Source organism: Chaetura pelagica, unplaced genomic scaffold (genome assembly GCF_000747805.2).
Source record: "Chaetura pelagica isolate M959 unplaced genomic scaffold, ChaPel_1.0 scaffold7, whole genome shotgun sequence".
Classification (NCBI taxonomy): Eukaryota; Metazoa; Chordata; class Aves; order Apodiformes; family Apodidae; genus Chaetura; species Chaetura pelagica.
Genome location: NW_009953920.1, coordinates 2,996,591 through 3,017,640, shown reverse-complemented (window position 1 = coordinate 3,017,640; position 21,050 = coordinate 2,996,591). Strand labels below are relative to the sequence as shown.

Here is a 21,050-nt window from a genome sequence, read left to right as displayed (position 1 = left end):
GAAAAATGGGGAAAATATGAATATCAACATAAATATACAGTGTGCTTCAACTTAATTTAATTATTCAAATACGTGTATTCTCTACATGTATTTATTTAAATGCCTTTGAATGCCTCAAAACCAGACTTATTCTAGAAGAATACCTGTGAACTAGATAGCTGTCAGAAAGATAAAGAAATGCAATTACCTTCCACAGATCAGCCAGAGTGCATACACCTAGTAGAGTTAGGAAGCAGTTCTCAGATTTTACAGTCACTTTAATTATAACACTAATTTTGCTAGCTTTGTAATGAAGCACCTGACAGGGTACATAAAAACCCTGCTGAAAACCACTGGAGTCCCACATGAGCCTCATATGGCTACAAGGAGAAGGGAAACTACTGCAGCATTTCTTTAACCATTTGCATCTGTTGACACAGTATTTGCCATATGGTTTTAACAGAGACTGTTCCAAAGCAAATACTGATTTAAGGAGAATTGCTTAGAATATTCTTTCAACTGAAGTCAGTAATAAAATAGGCACACCAAAGAGAAAGGTGACATCTAGTACATGTAAGTTTTCTATTGTACAATCTGGACAACTTCTGTGGTCCAGGGTGGACTTTTCTTATTTGGTCGTTTTTTTGTTTGTTTTGGTTTTTACTGGGAGGTTGGGTGGGAGGAAGGGTTGCCCGGGTTGTTTGGGGTGGTTTTCAGTTGAAGCTTTGCAAGTTTTTAGACAAAGTAAAGTTTTGCTTCTCTTTGGAAAGCAGTGCAGCTGGTTATCTTGTGCATTCCATCAGGACAGTATGGCACTTGTCCATGGAGAAATTGTCACTCAGCAGGATGATCTCCCACTGCCCCCCCCTTGAATATGGAACTGCACCCCGCATTTCACATCCAGATCAGTGATTCAAGATTAAACTATGAGAAACAATGTGTGGGCTGCATTAAGGGAAAAGCACTCAAAATATGTTCCCTTTTATGCATATTAAGAGCAGGCCCCACTCTTCTGGCATGTTTACCAGTGTGCTCCGCATTTGGGCAAAGTTTGCCTGTGCTTGTTTCTCAGAATTACAGCTTTCTATAATTGTACAGCTTTGAAGAGTGAGCCTGGGTAGAATCAAGATATAATAAACCTGTGGCATAAATTTGAAAATTGATTAAGGCATAAGACTATGTTGGCAAACATATAAATGTCACAAAGGTAGCAACAGCATGTTTGTCACCAGTACAGGACTTCATTGAGCTGTTTAGAAAGGTAAAGCTAAGTTCTAGAACTGAGACATAGGACCTGTGCTGTTTGTAAAAGCCTGAAGTAATACCATCCTTCTGCTCTTCAACAAAAATCACACTGTATATGAAGGAATGTTTCTATATTGCATATGCATATTGTTGTGCTTGCAGAGTGCTCCTCTGTCTTGCACAAAGTCAAATGACATGCAAAGAGGCAGCAACTTCTAAACTCTTCCACCTTTTTTTTTTTTTTAAATGGAAATAATATATATTGTTCTTCTGCCAAACCTTTCAGTTCTGTGGTTTATCTATGTCATATGTTATGGTTTGAACTGGATTTTTTTTTAAGGTTTTGGAGCATGCAAGGAAAATTCTAAAAAATACATAGGGTTTGTCAATAAGCTGAATCTAGCCTTCATTATTCTGTCATCCATGGCACAATGAACACTGTTCTTATTGCTTTAACTCATGCACTTGCAACACAGTTTCTAGTAACTCCTGCTGTAGCCCTGGAGAGTCTCCACCTGCCCGACACAGTTAAATGCATCTTTTCTAATCCCAGATCGATCAATGCTTGCTGTGACAGAAAGAGAAATCTCTTTGCTACCTCATTGCAGGTGGATGTGTAAATAAATACATATTTTTATCTTTATCTCTATAAATCTATTAAGTATACACAGAACTTTTTGTATATGTGCATATATAGATTAAAACATGTATATACACACACACATAAATAATTGCTTGCATGTTTATATCAATTTTTTTTTTTTCATTTTCCCTTTCAAAATGCCAAGAAAATATTTCTCACTTCTAGGAAAGCAGGTTCTGACTTTTCCTAACAGAATTGCTAGCCCTTTTATGTTCCATCCCAAGAGTTTGTTACACAGTTCCCAAGTTCTCTTTGGTTGGGTTGTAGTGGTCCTTTGTTAATGCCATAGCCTATGACCTCTGATCTCTTGGTAAAAATTCAGGCAACCATTGCTCTCCAAGTTCTCTGCAAATGGCACTACCAAGTTTCTTTTGCCCTATACATCCTTCACTGCTGGCACAGAAGGAAGATAATGCAGTGTTGGATTTGTCTGAGTGACAGATGTTTGATCTGCGTCAAGCCCAGGTTTTACAGTAAAGCTAGCAACTGAGGACACCGACGCACTCCTGGTGCCCTGTTTTGTTTGAATGTTTGCTCTCCCATAAGGGTACATCTTCCGCTCTAAGTTTAAAGACCGTGTTTGTGAATTATTTCCATCGGCCTTTCCTTCCAGGAAATAGGTCAACATTTCACCTTTTCCCTTTACGCTGACTTTACCCCTGCACACAAATTCATAACTGCACCTTTTTAATATCCGCTGAACTTCTTCTGTCACCTGGAGACAGAAAAGACAAGACTATTAGTTTTTCCTGTTCATATAATATCAACCCTATAACTGCCCACCATTCTCCGTTTTATCTCTCTGTCATGAAATAGGCATACGGTAGAATCAACTAGCACTTAATGCTGCTCTCAGGTGCACTTAAAATGTTCTTAAGGAATTGAAAGTCACTGACCAAACTGGAGTCTGAGAAGGAAAACTTCTGGTCTTGAGTTGAATAATTACACAGCCAGATTAAGCTCTGTCCAGCAGAAATGTGCAACCAAATAGTCCTCTGTTGTAAGATGGATCAGGTCCAGTGATGTTAATTTACTCTAAAATAACTTTTGCTCCCTGGAGACTACATAGGTATTTTTGGACATAGATCGTTTCCACTATCCTTATTCAGGCAAAATTCCTACAGCATGAGGACTGGTTCATGCTGTGTTGGCAGTCTAAGGCTTGCCTCCAACTTTGTGCAACATAGCAGAGAGGTCTGTTTCTTTTGATGGCAAATTATCTACTTAAGGATTTTGTTGCCTTTGAGTTGTGAAGAGTATATAATGGAAAACAACTATACCTTTGATGCTTGAATCATCTGGAGAATGTCACCCTTTCTATAAGGGTGACATTCTTACCACAAGATCAAGTGAGGCTTCTAAGTTGTCTTGAAAATGTAACCACATATCAAACCAGACATATGTAAAATTTGCAAAATTGCCTCAGAATGCACCCACCTGAATTTTCCCCTGCACTCCAGTACTATCCATTCGACTGGCAACATTTACAGTGTTCCCCCAGATATCATACTGTGGTCTTCTGGCTCCAATGACTCCAGCCACTACCGGCCCAACATTAATACCTAAAATTAAAGCAATTACTTTGGTTTCAAACACTACAGCGCACTATCCAAGGGAAATAGGTAACCTGCAAAATAGACCAAGTTTCTTAGAACTTTTCTGGTCATAGGACATAATATATGTTAAATTAATGCCGACTGGACTTCTGTCCAAAATAAAGACATTCACAGAGATACCATATTGGAAATCAAATATGATAGGCAACATAAAAATCTGGCTCATCTGTGGATTTTATTTTTTGTTTGTTTTAAGAAAAGAAGACAAGCAGTGGTTACACAGAGTTTGGCTGTAGAATAATTCAGAACAAATTGTTAAAGATCATTGTTTGCTGCGACATCCACTGTGGTTGCTTATAGAAAGCCTTTTAATGAAGGTTTTCCAATAGAACAGAAGTAGTGGCTTGGAAGACACAAAGAATGGGATAAGGGAAGCGTGTCACATTTGTTGTCAATACGAGAAAACTCAGATCAGGGAGACACTGGAAGAAGACAAGTGTGTGTGAAAATGGCTCAAGCATCTGTTTTTGGGAAACCACAGGGATCAGTCATACATTTCTGACTCATTTTGACACCTTTTTTGGAAAATAAAAGAGGATGTTCCTTCTAAGTGCCCTGGAGAGCTGCTTATGCTAAACTCTGCGTGAGGTTCCATGTAAGTGCTTTCCAGGCAAGTTATGCAGCAGAATGGGGGTTAGATAGTTGTCTTCTGTCTCTCTGTGAACCTGGAAAGACCAGCTATAACAGAGTTCAAAGATAATTTAGGATTTATAATTATTAGGATGTACAGAAGGGCAAGTATATATAACACTCCTATTGCTACCCTTTGATGTCTTTGGTCTTTCTCAATCTCCCACTGCTAGCAACCTCACTTTTCCCCTTGTCCAGCCGAATCTCACAAGTCAGCCATGGAAATATAGAGAAGCTGGTGTTAACTGTGTGTTAAAATACACAACGAAATGAGAACAGCAGTGGAAGTACCATTGGAGATGAGCAGGATGCAGGGAGAACTTGATCTCTAAGAAGGCTGGGAGGAAGGACTCTGAGAGGTGAGACGTAGTAACATGTAAATGATTGCATGGAAAGTTTGTGTTGTGAAGACCAGAGGATCTGATATGTTGGAGAAAACAGGAGATGTTGAGGTGATTTGGCATCTGTGGACAAAACGCTCCCATCACACTTTTAATGCCAACAAAGCTTTTGCTGATGCAACTTAATAGATAAGTACAGTTGGATCTAGTTTTCAGCAGTTTAGCAATGATAAGCAGTGTAAGCCACAAGACTGGCTACACTAATAATATTGTATAAAATTATTGGTGCCGTTTCCTTTTAGGGGTGCGTAGATTAAATAAACACACTGGAACTGGACACAGATGTAATTCCTTAATACTGATGCTCACCATCCAGCCTGCTGACCTTCTCCATGGATGTGACTCTCCCACTAAAGGAGGCTTTTCAGTTTTAATCATGAGTGCAGGACAGGTAATCCTTTGCAGACAGCACAAAGAAAGTCAACAAACAATATTCTGCTTGTGTGATTATTGTAGAAACATGACTTACCAACTCGTAGGACAAAGTCATTGTAAGACTGATAGTTGATTTCATCAAGAACGTCAAACATCTCTATTGCAAAATCTGCCAGTGTACTCAGATGGGAATAAATCGATTTTTTAGCCTAGAAACAAAATAGTATTGCACATTAGCTTTGTATGGTACTGAGAGGCAGGTAAAATACCAAAGTGAAAAACAATGGAAAGCTCAAACTGAAAAGCTCAGGAAAAGAATCTAACCCATTTTGCTTTTTTGTGAAAAGAAACTTTTGATGGTGGCTACAGCACATGAGTTCTGTTCTCAAGTACTGAATTGTTGTGTTTTTTTTTAATTCTTCTCTTTCTCTCTCTTTCTGGTTTCTGGGAAGAATGGAAAGCAAAGTTCCCGTGGTAAAGTGGCTCTGTTGCTAGAGAGCTGCAGATGTTTGTTGTGAGCATGGCAGGGAATATAACCTGCTTTCTTACAAAACTGCTTTGCCTGATGATTATTTGTAACTATGGTTTCTGCCCTCTTCTCCCTTTGGTGTTTTTGCTAGCTCTCAGCTCCATGGGGTGCATGCTGTTCCCATTGACATCATTCCTGTTAAGTTTAATCCTGTGAAATGTAGAAACCCCCTATTTTCTTTCCTTTCTGGGCAAGCTGAACTGAGTTGTTATAAAACCTGTCTATATGAACTAAAGCAAAAGAATCAGAAGGGATCAAATTAAATACTCAAATATCAATCTGTAAAAAAAACCCTAAATATAAGAAAGTAATTTTTGCAACATTAGTCTAATTAAACTGCAGAACTCATTTTCAGAGGACACTGTGCATTCCAAAAGTTAACTAGATTGAAACATCATTACTCAAACTCATGGCAGAAACATTTGCTACGAAGTAGTAAAAAGATATTATCTGTAGCTCTAGAGTTTCTCAAGCAGCATACAGTTATAAAGTGGAAAAGTGAGGTTTGTATGTTTGTCCTGTAATTCATGCTCTGGGATCTACCACTGGCTTAAGACAGGTTACTAGAAGAGACCTGACTCAGTATGTTTACTCTTCTGCTGTGTTCTTATTTGAATAATAAATATGAATTCTTGAACAGATTTGCCAGCTGAAAGTGGGCTAAAGGTAGGATATGGCGAAAGAAATGCAGGGTCAGTGGCAGTGTAGCTTCAGTAAGTTGTTGCACAACAGGGCTATGGCAGCTGGTACGAGATGAGAGTTTGTTGGGTTTTTTTCATTGTAAGTGAGATTGTACAAATGGAGTACTTGACAGTGGCTGAAAAAATCGACAAACAACTTGGTATTTGCTTTATTTGACTCAGTTTGATAGAGTTCCTTCATGTGGCTGGGAAACTTTTAATAACAGAGCAAAGTACTAACAAAAAATTATAAAAGCCACCCTTGGGCCAGTCCCAATTTTTAGGGAGGAAATTTCATTTACTTGCCTGGGTCTGTGGCATTCTGCTTCTTGCAATGTCAACTAGCTCTTCTCTCTTCCAGGCTCACCAAATCAAAAAAAGAACAAGAATTAAGTCTAAAGAGCTGATGGCAATACTTCCAACAGAGAAGGAAGGCAATGCCTTGATTTGGCTCACAGCCTGGATGCACCAGAGGCAAGTCTGCAGGAGGGAGAAGTGTATAGTTTTATTGAATCCTCTAATCTTCTTTATATTCAGTATCCTTACATTTCTTTGCTGCCCTATGAATGCTTTGATTTCCTGTAATGCCCACCAGGGCTGGAGGAGAGAGGACTGGTGACAAATACTGCATTCAGTATTTGCTGCAGGTGACAGATGCTTCTCAAAAGGATTACTGGCAAACTCTTTTGAATGTGTACTGAAGAACACCACAAAGTCAGGACCCTAGAGAAGTTGAGTTGCTTGTGAAATTACAGACGTAATTTCAAAGGACTTCACACACACAATGTATTTGTATTGTGCAAAAGATCTACAAAGAGCTTGGTTTGCGTGCCGCCCTGATGGTGTAATTGCCAAGCAATTTTTTATTTAAACAGCAGAGGAGTAGTTACTAGAGGACTGTGCATGGCATTACAGCAAAAACACTCTGACATAGGCAATGAGCATTTACTATTACCTTCTAAAGTCAAGCTGCAGAAACAATAGTCCTGTAAAATATGGGATTGAAATATTTAACATCATCAGGGTTTGTAAATATCCTCAGTTAAGAGCACAGTTAATTCCATCCACTGCTTTATGCTCCTGTCCAAATCCTAGTACCAAATTGGTGGCTCACAATCAGAGGCTGTGCCAGATTTTCTGATGAAGCTGGGGTGCCTCTGGCAGAGGGGAGATCAGAAGCAGCTGAGACTCTTACAGCTCCCCATGGACTCCATAGGGCAGCCCAGGGACTGTGTGACAGCTAGCAGTGATTGTCTACACATGGACCATCTGACTTCTAATACATAGCTGTATGATGAAGTCCTAGTTAGAAACTGCCAAAAGAATGTGAATAATTTGTATTTGTTTGCATCAAGGGAACACTGGGAAGAGATCACAGAAGAGCTGAAATTCCAAGTTAAAGTAAAAAATATTGGTTGTTTCACACAAGATATTTAGGTTTTCTAGAATATAGAATGTTAAATAAGTTCTACCTGTACAGAAAAGATAAAAATTTGCCCCAAGGTTTCAGAGAAAGGCAGAGTCCTATACAAGACCTTCTGCAGTGATTTAAAATGCATTGCTATCATAGGCTCAGAGCTGTATTATCTTCAATACTGGACTAAGTCAGCTGACTCTTCACTTGGCAACTATAAAATGCAAGAGCTGAACATGTTTAGGTTTCGGAACATATGCTGCCGAAGTTACCCAACAGCACACTTGTTTTCAGGATTATAGTTCAAAGAGCATTTATAGCAGACACACAACTATGCTGTTGACTGTTTGCCTGAGATCATACCAAACAAAATTCAAAGGATCGATCTTTTTACCTGTTTCAGGACCCAGAGGGCAAACATTTTAGTATAAATAGAGTTTTAAAAATATGTTTTTGTATGTGTAGATTTCTAGGAATGATACAAGAGAAGCATTAATTGTAAACACCCTGCCGACCAGAAAATTAGTTGTATGCGAAATACTCCAACATCACTCTAACAGTTGATTTCAATGTGGCTTTATTTTTTATTTATTTAACAAGGATAATTATTGCTAGAAGTTAACTGGCCATCTTCTAGCCTTTTCTGCTTTTGGCCTCTAATTTGGTGTTATTTTGCCATGCTAAATCATATGCATAAGTATACCTCTAGAACATATGTACACGCACATCAGAACAGTGAAAAGGTGCCTGGAAATTCGGGGCAGAATTAAGTGCATGGATCGATCAAATTTTAATTTATTAATCATATTAATAATGTTACTAATGTTTATAAATAGTTCTATTACTATGAATATGCATAGTATTTTGTAAACAATATACTCAGTCCACGGAGTTCTCTGCTTTTACAGATGCTGCATGCAAATCCAGGAAATCTCTGTCCCGAGACACAATCTTCAGGTGAGAAACACATTTAGGAGTACTAATGAGGATACAGAAGAACTGTTGCCCAGAACTAGCAGGTCTGAAATTACTTTGACTTTTTTTATTGCTGACTAACTAAAGGGGTAAAAAGAATGCTAGCAGTAGAGAGAAAAACAAGATTATGGGGAGGGACCAGGGTAAAGTGCAGCAATGTACCTAAAACTAAGTTCCTGTCCTCAATGGTGTTTGAGAGGCTGTTTGTTTTGATTGTAGGTTGCACCTCAATTTCAACATAAAAAATGAAAAAACAGTCACATTTTAATATTCTTATGTTAGTTTTGCAGAAATTCATTACACCTAGAGTACTTCCTTGCATCTTACAAGGTCATGTAAGACACTGAGTTTAAAACACTACCACTCTGAGTAAGGAGATTTATATATCAATTTGCAAAGGATCCACAGCTGCAGAAAATGAAATACTAAATGAAGCCACAAAAGCAACTGCTAGAATTGCAATTATTCTTTTCAAGCTACAGTTGCGCTTCAAATTTCAGATTTAAATTGTTGTGAAGAAGTAATACAAGTTATCTATAATCACACGGAGTTTGTTGTGTTTCTGGTGGCCTTCCTTCATGAATGACTGTCATTTAATATCTTCTTACCTTAGTACCTGAAGTAGGTACAAGTCCCACAGCTGCCATATAGGTACTTCCAATTGTCTTGATTTTTTCTATGTCCTTGTAATATTCTTTGTCCATAAGCTTTGTTTAAAACATAAAACTGTTAAATATTACATAATATTTTAGACAAGCAACCATAGTTATCAAATACTATGTGCAAGATGATTAAACCCTATTAGTTTTGGTAAACTAAGGCTTGCCCACTTTGAGGTCATTGAAAAAACTACCATTAACTCACATCTACTCTTCATCTACTAGAGGAATCTGAGGTCAGATACACATGCCTAAAAGTACAAACCAGGCACTTTGGAGAAGCCCAGTGGACACCAGCTACAATTAAATAGAAAGTTAACAGTAGTGCTTTATTAGGCAGTTCAAGATAAACTGAGCTGCTACAGATTATCTCTGTTTATAGTAATTGGTAGAACTGAGATGTTCAAAAGACAAAGTGTTCAGACCTTACCTCATCAAAATCAGCAATAATTTCATTTAACAGGCGTAAACATTCCACTCCCATGTTATTGCCATCCAATTCGATGTAGAAATCATTGAAATTTGGGATGGAAGCAAACATCACTCCCACTTGTGAATATGACTGGTAATAAAGGTCCTGCAGTTTATGAGCAGATAAAATTTTTATTTTAAAATATTAATCTACACCAGGCATCATTATTATGGTATTTATTCTACTGCCAAGCAATAGCTAGGACAAAAGCCACCACTTTTGATATAGAGAAAAACCATCCTTATTTTAAAAATATTGAAAGGTCTCTCCACTCAAAAACACAAAAGAAAATAAACACCTAAGACATTAAACCCATTTAAAACAACTTAGTAATTTTCTCTGTTTAGACATGAAAGCAGCGACTAAAGTTTTTGTAGAAAATAACAGCTTAACAACTGTAGAACTTTCATTGTTTGAGAAATATAACTGCATTTTTCTAAGCTTTGCTTTTTAACTAAAATAGGAGACAGGACAATTTTACTGTGCTGCACAAAATCAGCATCATTCTGTCATGTCTTTCACTGAGTTGCGAAGTCCTGTATTCAACATTAATAATACAACGCTGTTCTGTTTTTGCTTAAGAATTTGGAGGGCTCATGGAAAGTAAAACCACTCTTCTGTGGTTCAAATACATTGATCCAAACTCTCAAGAGCAGCATCATAGCCATTATAGCTACTTCAGTGCTGCAGGTATTTCAGCTGCACTGCAAGAACTAAGGGCTTCCTGAATCACTTAATCACTGCAGCCTTTGCTGTTAAAAGCTACTGTATCTTGAGTTGTAAAATTCTCCGTTTTTAACTTTAAATGAATGGATTTGGTAATGGCAGCATATTTCTAGTACTACAAGGATTTATAGGGAACTGTCTGACAGTTCATACACCTCACAGGACAAGAGGAAATGGCCTCAAGTTTTATTGATGAGATTTAGATTATATATTAGAAGAAAGCTCTTCACTGAAAGGGTTATCAAATACTTAAATAGACTTCCCAGGGAGGTGGTTGAATCACCTTCCCAGAGAAGTGTTTAAAGGCCATGTAGATGTGGTGCTTTAGGAACATGTATTAAGCACTGGACTTGGAAGAGTTAGTGGTTGGTAGAGATAAGTTATGGTTGGACTCGATGATCTTAAAGGTCTTTCCAAGCAGGACAATTTTGTGTTTCACCATGCAGAAGCAAACTGAGCTCAGAAAATATGGTGATAAATCCCAATATTCTAAATTGTTTTAAAATAAAATTAGTTATTTGCATGCCAACACCTGGCTGTATCAATGTGGAATGACACAACACTCCCTTCTTGTGCTTTTTATTAGAATTCCTCAGAGAGAAAGAGGACACTGCATCAAAATAAATAATGCCAATCTAATTATTGAACACAACCTTCTGCAAAACCATTCCTTTCAACATGAATAAAATGTTGTAAGTCCAATCCTTTCTTGAAAATATATAGTTGAAAGGTGACCCAAGCTATATAAGATCATACCCACACAACATCACCATGCATTTAAATTTTATCTTGGTTTACCATATTTCTTGGATTAGACATAAGAAAGTGCTGTGCAACATGTGCTGGCAACAGGTTGAAGAGAATTCTTTTGTTATCCAGCTTGACTCTCTCCATATCATCTCTCTCTTCTTCTGCCTGTGGGGACAGGGAAAAAGAAACACCTTTCCAAAAAGCAAAAAAAAAAAATAAAAATAGCCAAAGCCATCAAATAGCTTATATTACTTCATCCTTTCAAATTAAACTAAGCAAAATTATGCCTGCAAAGTAGAATGGGAACAGTTCTCTCCTATACCATGTTTTTATATCAGGGCAAAATCCCTTTAAATCCTTGGTAATTAAGCTAAAATCTCTTAAGGCTACTTTCAGGTCTTGATCAGCTAAGTGTATTGGTGTCATCTGTAGTTCTCTGTTCTTTTATATAGACCCTTGATATTTTTACAGAGTAAATAGATAGAATAATCCCACTTAAATCACATTGGCCTTGGAAGCCAATTGCTTCCCAAGTAGATGGAGCCAGTGACAGTCTTACTGAATTTACCTTTCAAAAAGGAGAAACCTGGAGAATCACCAGTGCTTAAAGCAAATCTATATCATTTTGCAGTAAAACGACAACAGACCTAGTACGACAATAACCTCAAGTGTCTTGACTCACGGGAGTTAGTAGGAGTTATGCATTAGAAAACAATTCTAAAAATCAGACCTCTTATTGGAAAAATACTGAAAATCTAGGAATTTGGGACTCCCAGGTTTGCAAATTCCAGCCTCGTCATTAGTAACTGTTCAGTGAAACCACTTCTCTGGAATTTGCTCCTTGTTGCTAGAGTGACTTTTGGCCCCACATCTTACTTCAATCAGAAAACATTTGATCAATACCATATAGTTAATCTCATAGAAATCACAGCTTATTCTTTGCTCTTCTCTTACACTCACAGAACTGTAACACAAATCTTCTGCCATGATCCCAATATGATTTTATTTATCTAGTTACAGTCAGCGGAAGACTGAAAGGCCAAATTCTCAGTCTTTACTGAGAAACTACAGTCATGTAAACCACTCAAGAACTTGCTCTAATCTTTGTTAGTGTTCTTTTTTTATGTAGAATTTGCTAACCAGATCTATTACAAAGTTCACATACTTTTCTCACTATCCATTCCTGTTTAAGTAGCAGAAAACCAGAAACCTCTTGCATTTGTATAGTCTTTATTCTTTTACTGTGATTTTTTTTCCATGACAATACTTAGAAAACAACCTTTTTATTCAAATAACACAGTCTGCTTTGCCTTACAGTTTACTTCTCTATTCTTAAACTTATTTACAAGTAGAAAGAATGCCAAAAAAGAATGAAAATAAATTCTCAACTCTTCCTCTATTTTCTATAATAAGAATCAGAATTTATTCCAGAAGTGAAATATCAGTAAACATTAAATAATAATCTCTGCAAGAAATATATCAGAAATTTTTATTCTATGCAAGCATCTATTTCCTGTCTGTGAATTGTTTTCCTGACACTTTTTTTTGCTCTTTATATTTCATATGCTGTTTTCTTAAAAAGTCCTTCCCTATTTTGGTAGTAGAACTCTGACTTACTGTCATCTGTAAAAATTGGTAGTAACCTCTTACATTTACTCTGACTAGAATGTAAATGTTCTAGTAGTAAAAATACAAAGCTTTTTCCAGCTGAAAATCCAAACCAAGCTTACAACTCCATTTTTACATCATACTGTAATATGGGAAATTTTACTCTGATGACAGCAAAGAGATTTGCAAATTGAATCCATGCTCTGAATAAAAAAAAAAATGCAGTCTGGGCTTGCTTATCCATTTCTCTATTATTTGAATAACAAACTTTTTTGTTATTTTCTTCCCATTTCTTCCCAATGTTCCCCAGCAACATTTTAAGGTTCTCAGTTAAGCTCCCAATACAAAATGGGGCAGAATAGCAGCCTAAAGAACAGCACACCTTTGAATCAGGGCAGAGAGACTTCTGGACAAGTCAAAGTAGTTAAGTGGAGTAATCAGTTTGATGCATTGAATGGATAGTTATGTTTCTTAATCACTGGCAGCTGTTGTTCATTTCTGATCTGCCTTGCCCAGTTATGGCCCAAAGTATTAATTTTGAAAGATATGATTGGTTCTTTAGCACTATGTAGTGTAGTGTTTCCTACCACTGTGTATGATTCACAATAAAGGTTTCAGAGTAAGCTCAGAGTTTCAGAGTAAGCAGATAAAGCTGCCAGCACTGAAACAGAACCTTGTGACCTTGTTTGTGTTGCTGGACTTCTGTCCAGTCATTGATGCACAGAAATAAAATTCTAATATATCAACATAAAATAAATATGAAAGGACTCTTTAGCCTGTTGGTTTTCTGGTTGTTTCCTTCTGACAGATCCTTAAGGCTTGTGATGGCTTTTCTCCTTCTCTCTGTGTCACTTCAATATGGTCATGAGATTACTGAGAGAGAAATGCCAGTGACATGACTCTGTCAGTGCAGGTATGAGTGGGACCATGTTACAATGATGGAACCACAGCCATGACTAAGAGGCTGAGAACTGAGCTCTTGAGTGGCTCAAACCAAACTACCAAAGTAATGGCAGAAGGGGTGGCAATATCCTCTAAGAGCAAGAAAAGGCATCAAGGATGTCACCAGTGCTAAGAAGCAGAGTAGAAGCTACGTTCCCAACACACCTAGCAAGTGTCTCTCTCCCTCTTAAGATGCCAAACTGATAACTAAAATTTTGATTCTGAGAAGGTTCATTTGCCAGAAATGAGATGAAAGCCACTCAGGTCACAGAATCACAGAATCATCCTGGTTGGAAAAGACCTTGAAGATCATCAAGTCCAACCATAACCTGAATCCACCAACCACAACCTAATCTACCTGTTCAGTGCTTAAATCATGTCCTAAGCACCATGTACATATTTCTTTTAAACACTTCCAGGGACTCTGACTCCACCACCTCCCTGGGCCCTTGAATAATAACATGGGAAGTAATGGTATCAAACCCTAAATAGAGAGAAATTATGCCAAAAGCAGAATGAGGGGAATGTGGGTCAACTGCTCTCAGCGTTTTGTGCCCTGGCCTATTCCAGGTCAGGCACTTCCTAGCCAACAATGAGAGATGAGTGCACTTTCTCCTTATGGTTCAGTGCCACAAAGAATAAGCTGTGTTAGCTCTGCCTGACCAAGCCACAGACCTAGAAGCACAATGCTTATGGAATTAACATAGCATAGTTTCTGAGCTAATTAGTCATTAGTGCCATCACAAACAACTACACCTTGGTGCTTTCTGTCAGCTCAAACAGGGAAGTGAGAGGGTACACTTTTGGAACACACTTCTCCTAAATACACTGGTATATCTCCATGGCTTAAGACAATTATCGCTGCATTGCAAACAGTTGGTCAACTCAAGACTGCAATCAGGACTTGAATGTGTGAATGGCATACCATGGGAATGGCATACACACAGGTGTGTGACCTTTGCAATTTGCTGCTCAGCCTCCTATTTTGGAGCACTCATGACACCTTGGTAGAGTTAGGCTATGGTTGGACTAGATGATCTTAAAGGTCTTTTCCAACCAGAATGATTCTGAGAAAAGCCAGCTGTATTAGTTTTACCAAACCATGACAACCACACACTGGGTTAATACTCCTATATTGCTGGTGGTACCCATGCCAGAGTTTCTGCATGGACTGCACTTACACCACCCAGACATATCAAATATCTAACAGCCTGCCTTTATCAAAGTGATTTGCTAGGAATATGAACTGAAGTGTACCTTCTCTGCTACTACTGTGTACGGTTTGAGTATCCATCCTCTTGCCCTGCACTGCCTAAGACAGCTCTCATGTATACAACTCCTTAGGAGATGTCTAGAAAAAGAGGAAAGATCTCCTTCTGTCTCTTGCAATGGAAGCTAAGAAGCGAAAGTGAGATAAAAAAAGTCTTGGTCATGTTCAGCAGTAAGGGCTCTAAAACTATCCAGTCATATGGCTCTATGTGGAGGGAAGCAAACCGATTACTGTTATTGTCCAGATCTTTTTCCAGCTTCCTGCTTTCTGCCCATCAGGGGGATGCAATGAAAAATGTCTTTCCTCCTTGTGAATCATGAACTCCTAGTATCTACTCTTTGAGCAACTAAGATAAAAGAATGTGCAGGCATCAACCCTTTCCCAGGCAAAACAGACATTGAGAAAGAAGTAGTACTTAGGCCTCAAGAAAGAAGACTAAAATAGCACAGATCACAGGTATTTTCATTCCTAGTGGAAATATTATTCAGAAAGCTAAATAGTATTCAAAGCTTTGTCTATTTTTCCCTATTCCTATGGGTTAATTAAGGAAAGGTGCCAGCATAATATTTATATAATAGCTGTTGGCTCAAAAACCAAGGCATATTATTATGAAAATAAGAAAAAAAGCATATATGCCTGAGCAATATGGTTTCTCACATTCTGCTTTTTGCTTGTACCTGTTTGGTATTTGTGGCAGCTAGTTCATTTTGCAGAATTTAACTAAATTTGCAGAGCTGCAGTATTTAAAAGCAGGCTTTGTTCTTGCTTCAAAATTTAACATGTTCTTTGGTACTATGGCATTTGACATCAAAGTAGTAAGCAGGTATCATTTTGTTTAAAGTTACACAGCATCTCACAGTTATTACAATGCTGGTAATTGGTTACACAGTCTCTGTTCAGAAAGTGGTCTGAGCTGGTGTACCACCTGAGCTATCAGGTGATTGTTAAATAAGGCCTTTCAGTACTTAAAGGGGGCCTATAGGAAAGATGGGAATAAACTTTTATTAGGACAAGGGGTAATAGTTTTAAACTGAAAGAAGGCAGATTTAGATTAGATACCAGCAAGAAATTCTTTAGTATGAGGATGGTGAGACACTGGAACAGGTTTCCCAGAGAAGCTGTGGAAGCCTCATCCCTGGAAGCATTCAAGGGCATGTAAGATGGGGCTCTGAGCAACCCGATCAAGTGGGAGGTGCCTCTGCTTCCTGCAGGGGCATTGGCCCCTTCCAACCCGAACCCTTCTATAATTCTATTATAATAAGAAAAAAAATGCTGTAGCAGTGCCACTGAAGAGCTATCACATGAAAATCTACTATTGAAAGATACAGCTAAAGAGAAGTCGGGCACTGGTGCCGCAGAAACATCATCTTTGTACCTGAAGGTGGCACTAAAAACACAGGGAACACGCCCATCACAGTGCTGCTACAGGGCCAGATTTTTAAGAGGAAGTGAAAAGCACACCTAGCAAGTCTTTCTTGCTGACTGTAAAAACCATGTTTTTTACAAGTGTCACGGATTTAAAAACATAGCTGAATCATATTCTAGTGTAACCTAAAGAATGCAAGAGTCAAATTATTTATTCTTATTTTTGCTCTCTGACAACTCCTTATGAGTGATCTACTCCATTTTTTTGGCAGTGTTAGCTTCTTAATAAATATATTGACTGTATTTATTTGTCCTTCCCCCCCCCCAGTTTTGTTGAGTAACTCACATAAGAAAAAGTTATTATCAGTCACAAATAAACAAAATGCTACTATATTTGCTATTCACAGCTATTGTCATATAAGGATATGAGGCACATAGAGTTACTTAACAATGAAATAAATTTCTCCTCCAATTCTTGTAAAAAAACCCCAAACAACACGAAATCAGATATTTCCTGGAAATACTGTCATATTTTAAAAGGTTAAATTTGCCAAAATCATCAAGAACCTGTAACATCACTGAGGTGTGAACAGCAGATACAAATATTTTCACAACTGATCATCAAACAGAAACATCTGTTTTCTCCACACGATGTACAAAAATCATACTGTATTATCTTTATTCTGATTATGTAACTTAGATGTATGGAAATAAAACTAACTTTTCTTGAAACTGTATCATTTTTCTAAGTTTTTCTTGTTTGTAATCTGCTCTTCCTCAAAACACATATTTTTCCTGATGTGACATATAAAATCTACGGAAATCGCATAGACCACTGAACATCTATCTATCTATCTATCTATCTATCTATCTATCTATCTATTCTTCTTAATAATGACATTAATTGCAGGATACTTTTAGTGTTTAAAATATGCAGTTTTTTCTTCGTGATGAAGTAAACAAAAATATCTATGAAAACCTTTTAACTGCAGCTTGTGCCACAAATGGATTTTTCTGATAACATTTTTACAGGATTAGAATCACAGAATCATAGAATGGTTAAGGTTGGAAGAGACCTTAAAGATCATCAGTTTCCAACCCCCTTGCTATGAGCAGGGACACCTCACACTAGACCAGGCTGCACAAAGCCTCATCCAACCTGGTCTTAACATCTCCAGGGAGGGGCTTCCACAACGTCCGTGGGCAACCTATTCCAGCACCTTACTAGCTTCATGGTGAAGAATTTCTTCCTAATATCTAACCTAAATCCACCCTCTTTCCGTTTAAAACTGTTACCCTTTGTCCTATCACTATCCTCTCTAGTGAAATGTTCCTCTCCAGCTTTCCTGTAGGCCCCTTCAGGTACTGGAAGGCCACTATAATGTCTCTCTGAAGCCTTCTCATCTCCAGTCTGAGCATCCTCAACTCCCTCAGCCTGTCTTCACAGGAAAGGTGCTCCAGCCCTTTGATCATCTTTGTGGCCCTTCTCTGGATCCTCTCCGACAGCTCTGCATGTTATGTTACTTAGCCCTTGTATTCATTTACAACCAATACACGATGTGGGACCCAGAGCAACATTCCTTAAAATGTTATTAATTACTATTTTTTGTATAGGAATTAGATCCTCCATGTGGAATTGAGAAGAACAATGGTATATGGCCAGATCACCAAGGAGGCCAAGCGTCTACCCAGCAAACTGATTTCAAAGAATAGTAGTTAAGTTGATCCCTAATTTCTGAATTTTCTACCTACACTGATTTTTTCTACTGATTATTATCATGCAAATCTTATAGACAAGATAATACTGTATAAGTACCTGATTTGCAAATGAAATATCTGAAAATAGCACTTGATCTTCTCAGATGAAAAGCACCTTTTGAAATGGCACCTGAAGATGATGCTAGACATTACTGAAATTTGATAGGCATCCACTTATTGTCCATTGGAGTAAATGCAATCTGTTTTAATTTAGTATTTTTTTCATAAACATTTTTAAAAATCTTTTTAACAATGATGGTAGAAGACTAAGTATTTATGTACAACCCAGCCCCAAGAAAACAGAAAAAAATTGTATTTCTTCCTTTACTATTGTCCAAAACAAACTTCTATGAATACTGCAGGGCATAGGACAAAAATGAAATGATCATGCATTGTTGATTCAATTAAACAGCCCAGAGTCCACTGAAATTATAGAATAGAAGAAACCTAAATTATAAAGTAGGTGGACATGGTCTGGGACATCAAGACAAACAAAAAAAATCTCAACAGAGCTTCACTGTTAGCTTGAAAAACTTTAATAAGAGTAGAAGGTAACAGAGCTAAGTAATTCCTGACTTCTCCATTCTAGGTAACACAGTAGAGTCAGGGATATGTTTAACCCATATGTTCCAGTCCTGATCTAACACTTAAGAGCAAGCACTGTGATGATTTACATTGTCCTTTTAACAACATAGTTAACAGGGTGTAGGTGAGAACAGGATGCTACCTCTGTGAACTGCATGACTGTACAACTGTAAGATTTATCAGAAAGGCAACTTCCAATTTCCATCAAAACAAACTTACATCTTCTTCAACTTTCTTCTTCCCCCAGGGTCCAGTGGGAAACACTTTGGAGGTGGAACCAGAGACTGCTGAGAGGCATGCCAGGAGGTAGACATTTCCTTACGTCCCTACTTATGGCCAATATAATTTCTGTAAGTTTTGCTATGAGTATGATAGGAAATGTATTTTCAAAAAAAAAGTCCATGCACTTGGTATCTAAATAAATTTCTGTTCTTCCTTTGAGAAAGTGTTCCATCATAATATGTGTATAAATATTCCCTTTCATCAGTTTAATTTGCTTCTTTGCAGTTTACCTGAATATCAATTTATTTTCACCCCTTTTTATCTTATAAGATGATAAAACCCCACAGTTTTAATTTATTTATCTCGAATTTATATTGCTAACAGTCAATTTCCCATGTTTGAAATTCTCTCTATTAATAATGCAACTTAGATATAAATATATTACTTCATTAATAGTACACTTTTATGGAACAGCTACACAAAAAGTAAAAATCACTTCTCCAGGGCAAAAGAATTTTATAGGTTTGTGGAAGAAAGCTCTAATCATTTTTCTCTGTAAACCCTCATAGACATGAAAAATTTTGAAAAGCTTAGTCCAACTAATTTGTTCTGAAAGTATTTGCAAGCCAATACAAAAAGTCAGACATAATTTTGTGTGCATGAATACTAGAAAGAAAAGTCTTACCTGCACAGCCCAGAGGTAGTCTAGACGCAGCTTCAAATCCACCTGTCTGGAATGCAGTGCCAAAGCACAAGAAAATAGCAAAATGGCAAGTATTGGTTCATAGCCACGCATATAAAAGGAGCCACCCCTTAAAAATAAAAGGAAAGTAAATTTTTTTTTCAGATTTTCTAATACATAATAGTGCATATTTTTAATATCATATAGTAGAACATATGAATACTCCCTAACCACTAACCTTTTATGAAGCGGCTCATATGGGCAGGGGCATGGGTGAAAGTAAATCTGATCATTGCATTACAACAGTGTTCAACTATGTGAGGATTTTATAATGCTTTACATTATTGTAATGTGTGTGCATGCTTTCAATTAGGGAATATAAAACTACTCAAAAGCTTAAATGAAATTTGAATTGTTTGATGGCTGCTGAAATATGGAAGTGACATTTTTAACAGTATTTTTAAATTTGATATTATAATTAGACTGCAGTGTGTTCAGCTGAGGTATATTGGCAAAAACATAGAATAATGGGACAACAGTTGCTAGTTCCCAAAATAATCTCTTGTTGATGGATATTACTAGATCCTACAATTGCTGGGGAGAGGATGGCTTAAGTATTTCTTATGCTCTACTGCGTATATTTAGTCCTAAGCAGCAGTGAATACTAGGACAGTTCACAGATGAGTAGTCAATGTCATTACTATCTATACAGAAATGCCCATTGCTTTAACTTTACAAGATACCTACCCCACTGCTTTTCTGTAACCACTGAGTTCCAGAATAACTATGTACAAAATTGTAACAAAAAGCAGGAGAATAATTTTTGGCAAGGAAGATACACGTAGAAATATTGCCAAGGTGAGAGTTCCCACTACACAGGAAAGGAAAGCATAGTGGGCTGTGTCACATGGAAGTTCATTCATTGTTTTATTTGTTCCACCAGGAGAAATGATAACTATTGAACTGCTGGAATTGGTATTCCAAACCCACGGCATACAGCCAACCTAGAAAACACAGGAGAGGCAAGAAGGGGAGAAAGTTAAATATGAAATAAACAGAAATGCACCTTCTATGGGGGCTGACTGTATTTAATTTCTAATTCGGAAGATATGGAGTTCCCATCCAATTCACTGCTCTAATAAAATCTCTCTCCATTTTCTGTAATGCTTTTCTGAGTTGCTGATGGGAGACACTCTTTGGTTATTATATGCCAACAAGGCCAACCAACTGAAGTCTCTGCTTAGCTGAATAGTGCTCAAAACCAAGAGATTCTCAAGCCAATACATTCATGCAAAATTCAGGAACTTGAGTAAATGTGGCCATGTGGGTGAGAAAAGTTCTTGCACAGAGCACAGAAAGAATCATGGTTTGGGTTGGAAGGGACCTTAAAGATCAATCAGTTCCAACTCCCCTGCCATGGGCAGGGACACCTTCAACTAGATCATGTGTTTGTTTTCTCGACTATGCAAATTGTATCTATTTCATTTAATCAAATATAAAATAAAACATGTTGTAATCTTGATT

General features: G+C 37.5%; 1 protein-coding gene across 1 annotated transcript in view; it reads right to left on the bottom strand.

Moving 5' to 3' along the window:
* Window positions 1-2,243: 2,243 nt before the first annotated feature.
* The window catches only part of ADCY1 (adenylate cyclase 1 (brain)), a 169,320-nt gene continuing 150,513 nt past the window's right edge, over window positions 2,244-21,050 (bottom strand). The window contains 8 exon segments of the mRNA XM_010001548.1: window positions 2,244-2,582; window positions 3,305-3,429; window positions 4,984-5,098; window positions 9,096-9,194; window positions 9,577-9,723; window positions 11,143-11,259; window positions 19,530-19,656; window positions 20,274-20,530. Of these exon segments, the coding sequence (XP_009999850.1) occupies window positions 2,244-2,582; window positions 3,305-3,429; window positions 4,984-5,098; window positions 9,096-9,194; window positions 9,577-9,723; window positions 11,143-11,259; window positions 19,530-19,656; window positions 20,274-20,530 (1,326 nt within the window).